Source organism: Triticum dicoccoides, chromosome 1A (assembly GCF_002162155.2).
Source record: "Triticum dicoccoides isolate Atlit2015 ecotype Zavitan chromosome 1A, WEW_v2.0, whole genome shotgun sequence".
NCBI lineage: Eukaryota > Viridiplantae > Streptophyta > Magnoliopsida > Poales > Poaceae > Triticum > Triticum dicoccoides.
This window is the reverse complement of record NC_041380.1, coordinates 164179077-164181629: the sequence shown is the minus strand read 5'-3', so window position 1 is coordinate 164181629 and position 2553 is coordinate 164179077. Positions and strand designations below refer to the sequence as shown.

The 2553-nt window shown below is 51.5% G+C and overlaps 1 protein-coding gene across 1 annotated transcript; it reads right to left on the bottom strand.

The window, feature by feature from the left end:
* Positions 1 to 65: 65 nt before the first annotated feature.
* LOC119368673 (abscisic acid receptor PYL5) lies at positions 66 to 2026 on the bottom strand. Its single transcript, XM_037633867.1, has 3 exons — positions 1688 to 2026; positions 1193 to 1411; positions 66 to 363 (listed from the first exon to the last, which is right to left on the bottom strand). The coding sequence occupies exons 1-3, from the start codon at positions 1868 to 1870 to the stop codon at positions 148 to 150; spliced, it is 618 nt and encodes a 205-aa protein (XP_037489764.1). The 5' UTR covers positions 1871 to 2026; the 3' UTR covers positions 66 to 147.
* Between the last annotated feature and the right edge of the window lie 527 nt (positions 2027 to 2553).

The window sequence follows — 2553 nt, the reverse complement described above, 5'->3', positions numbered from 1 at the left end:
TATATATATATGTATGTATGTATGTATGTATGTATGTATGGAAGAAAATGGAGAATCTACCGGTCTGTAAAAGATAGAAATTTCCTGCTAGCCTTTGAAGCTTCTTTCTTATTCATGCCGATTCACAAGTCCGTGCCCGTGAGGATGCTATTGTTCAAGCGGCGATGTAGGTGACTGAACTGCTAGCCGCTCCGATACCTCAGCGAGAGATGTGAGGTTGCACTTGATCACGGCCTCAACGAAGTAGCAAGTCTCATCCTTTGTGTTGCCGTCGGGCACATCAACCACGAAGGACTCGATCACAAGTGTCCCTGGCCGCCCATCAATACTCTGTGGGTGGACTGTTATGATGGATGAGTAGTTCTGAAGAAGTGGAAACACATCAGATCAGTATGGATCAAACAGAAGCTTAAAGATCATCGGTGCAGGCATGTCCATCAACAAAAATTTAACTTTTCAACTTCTTGCAAGGTTCAAGATACAGTAAAACCACATGCACATCATGTTCCTTCTAGAGAAGGTAGACAACGCAAGAAAATCACACTGCAAACTATTATGACCGTGTTCCTTCCTTAGTGGTCAAACACCTGATTTTGTAAAACTGCAGGACAAGCACTTGTGATCTCTTCAAAAGCTAAATGCTTCCTTTCCAATTAGTAATTACAAATGTACACAAAGTGAGTAAAATGCTATCATTTGTCACAAGTTGCCCCGGTGACCTTCGTCACGAAAGCGTCACAACAGTTTCCAAGACCCCTCATATAATAGGGGTTTTCTTCTTGATCCAATCGGTACTCTTCTCTTGAATTGAGGGGTGGCCATTCTGAGTTTTATTCTCAGATTCTATCTGAGGGGTTTGTGATCGTTGTGGAAATCCCAACACTCTCAATGAGACCATTATTAGTTCTAATGAAGGGTGTACCCATGCTCAAAGCACCCACACAAGGTGGGGTCTGGGGAAGGGAATTTCTAGACAGCCTTTACCCCTGCATAATAATTCTGCAAGGGGGCTGGTTCATTCTAATATGGCAGACAAAGTTATTGCATTCAATTTTATATTATCTATGACTATGTTAGCATCAGACTTGTAATGGAGCATCTAGCTATTATTTTGCAGGATCTAGCAATTATTATAATGGAGCATTTAGGCACTAGTAAGAAGTAGAGCAGTAAATGACTAGAAAGCACGAACCCTGAGCCGGTGATCGCCTCCAACAAACTTGACACTGAGGATATGCTCGTCGTCATCCAGCTGCTCGAGCCTCTCGGTGCTAGTTGTGGCCGGCAGACCGGTCTTGACGTTGACCTCCCGCACGCTGCCGATCTCGAGGTCGCCACCGCGCACCACGCAGCGGCTGACGAACGGCTTGTACCGCTGCGGCTGGTCGAAGCTCCGCACGAGCGACCAAACCTGCAAACACAGTGGTACATGAATCAAACAGTCGGCGCGATGAAATAGCTATCCATCTGCCCGGGAGATTTGGGCCATTGAATTCTATCACAAACACGTCAACAAGCCAATAGCCGAACAAGATCGCCAAAGCAAGCGCAGCAAAACGAGAATCCCAGATCCAGGAAATACCCACCAACCGAGGCAAGCACGGCATCAGAATCCATTAACCACGCAACAGTGAAAGGTACAGCAAAGGAGGAGCAGGGGCGGGGAGGGAAAGGATGGGGGTCTCACGAGGTGCACGGGGGCCTTGATGTGCTTGACGAGTGCGGAGGTGCACTGGTTCTCGCCGGGCGCGTGGCCGTGCAGCCGCCGCATGTAGTCCGCCTCCGTCGCCGCCCCTCCTCCACCTGCGCCGTTAGCCGCCTCGTCGCTGAGCCTCCAGGCCCGCGCGCCGCCACCTACGAGGCCCACCATGCCAGTAACTCAGATACCCACCGCCGCCGCCGCCGCTCCGACCGGTGGTTGGCCTGGCCTCCCCTCCTCTGCCGCCGGCTGTCTTTTTCTCCGCCTCTGCTGCTTGGGGAATGGCTGGGTTGGGCTAATCGGTTTGGTGGGTTCCTTGCACGGGCGGGTACAAAAATCTGCGGGGTGAGGGGAGCGGCGGGCCCACCCACGAGTTATCCATGCGCAGACCCCGAGGGCAGGGAACGCCAACAAGCTTCGATGGAGCGTGCGCCTGGTCTATGGACTAGAGCGTTGTTTATTAGAACGACGGTGACGACCACCCAGTCGGCATGTGTAGGCAAAAATATCTTCGGTCATGTGACACATGACCCCCCAAAAGGCATTTACATGTCATCGCCAGCTAGGACAATAAACGGCGGACAGGGCTATCTTCAAAATTTTGAGGTTCCGAGGCAAAAAATAATCCTAAATTCTAAAAAGTGCGCGCGCACTATTCGGAGGAGTCGAGCGGCCGGCTCCTGGCGCACGATCTCACTCCTATCATCTCGCGCGTTGGTCAGGTGGTACCTGGTCGGGGCGGTTTCTCGAGCCGACGCCGCTCGATGACCACAACTGTTTCTATCCCTTCGTCCCGTCCAACCATAGCGCTCGCCGCCCTCGAGAGCTTCATCCGCGCCGTCTCGCCCGAGGCT

Coding starts and splice junctions, on each gene's coding strand:
- LOC119368673 (XM_037633867.1), bottom strand. CDS start 1,870: ATGGTGGGCCTCGTAGGTGGCGGCGCGCGGGCCTGGAGGCTCAGCGAC. Junction 1,412..1,687: donor TCAAGGCCCCCGTGCACCTC/GTGAGACCCCCA, acceptor CTGTGTTTGCAG/GTTTGGTCGCTCGTGCGGAG. Junction 364..1,192: donor GAGGCGATCACCGGCTCAGG/GTTCGTGCTTTC, acceptor CCACTTCTTCAG/AACTACTCATCCATCATAAC.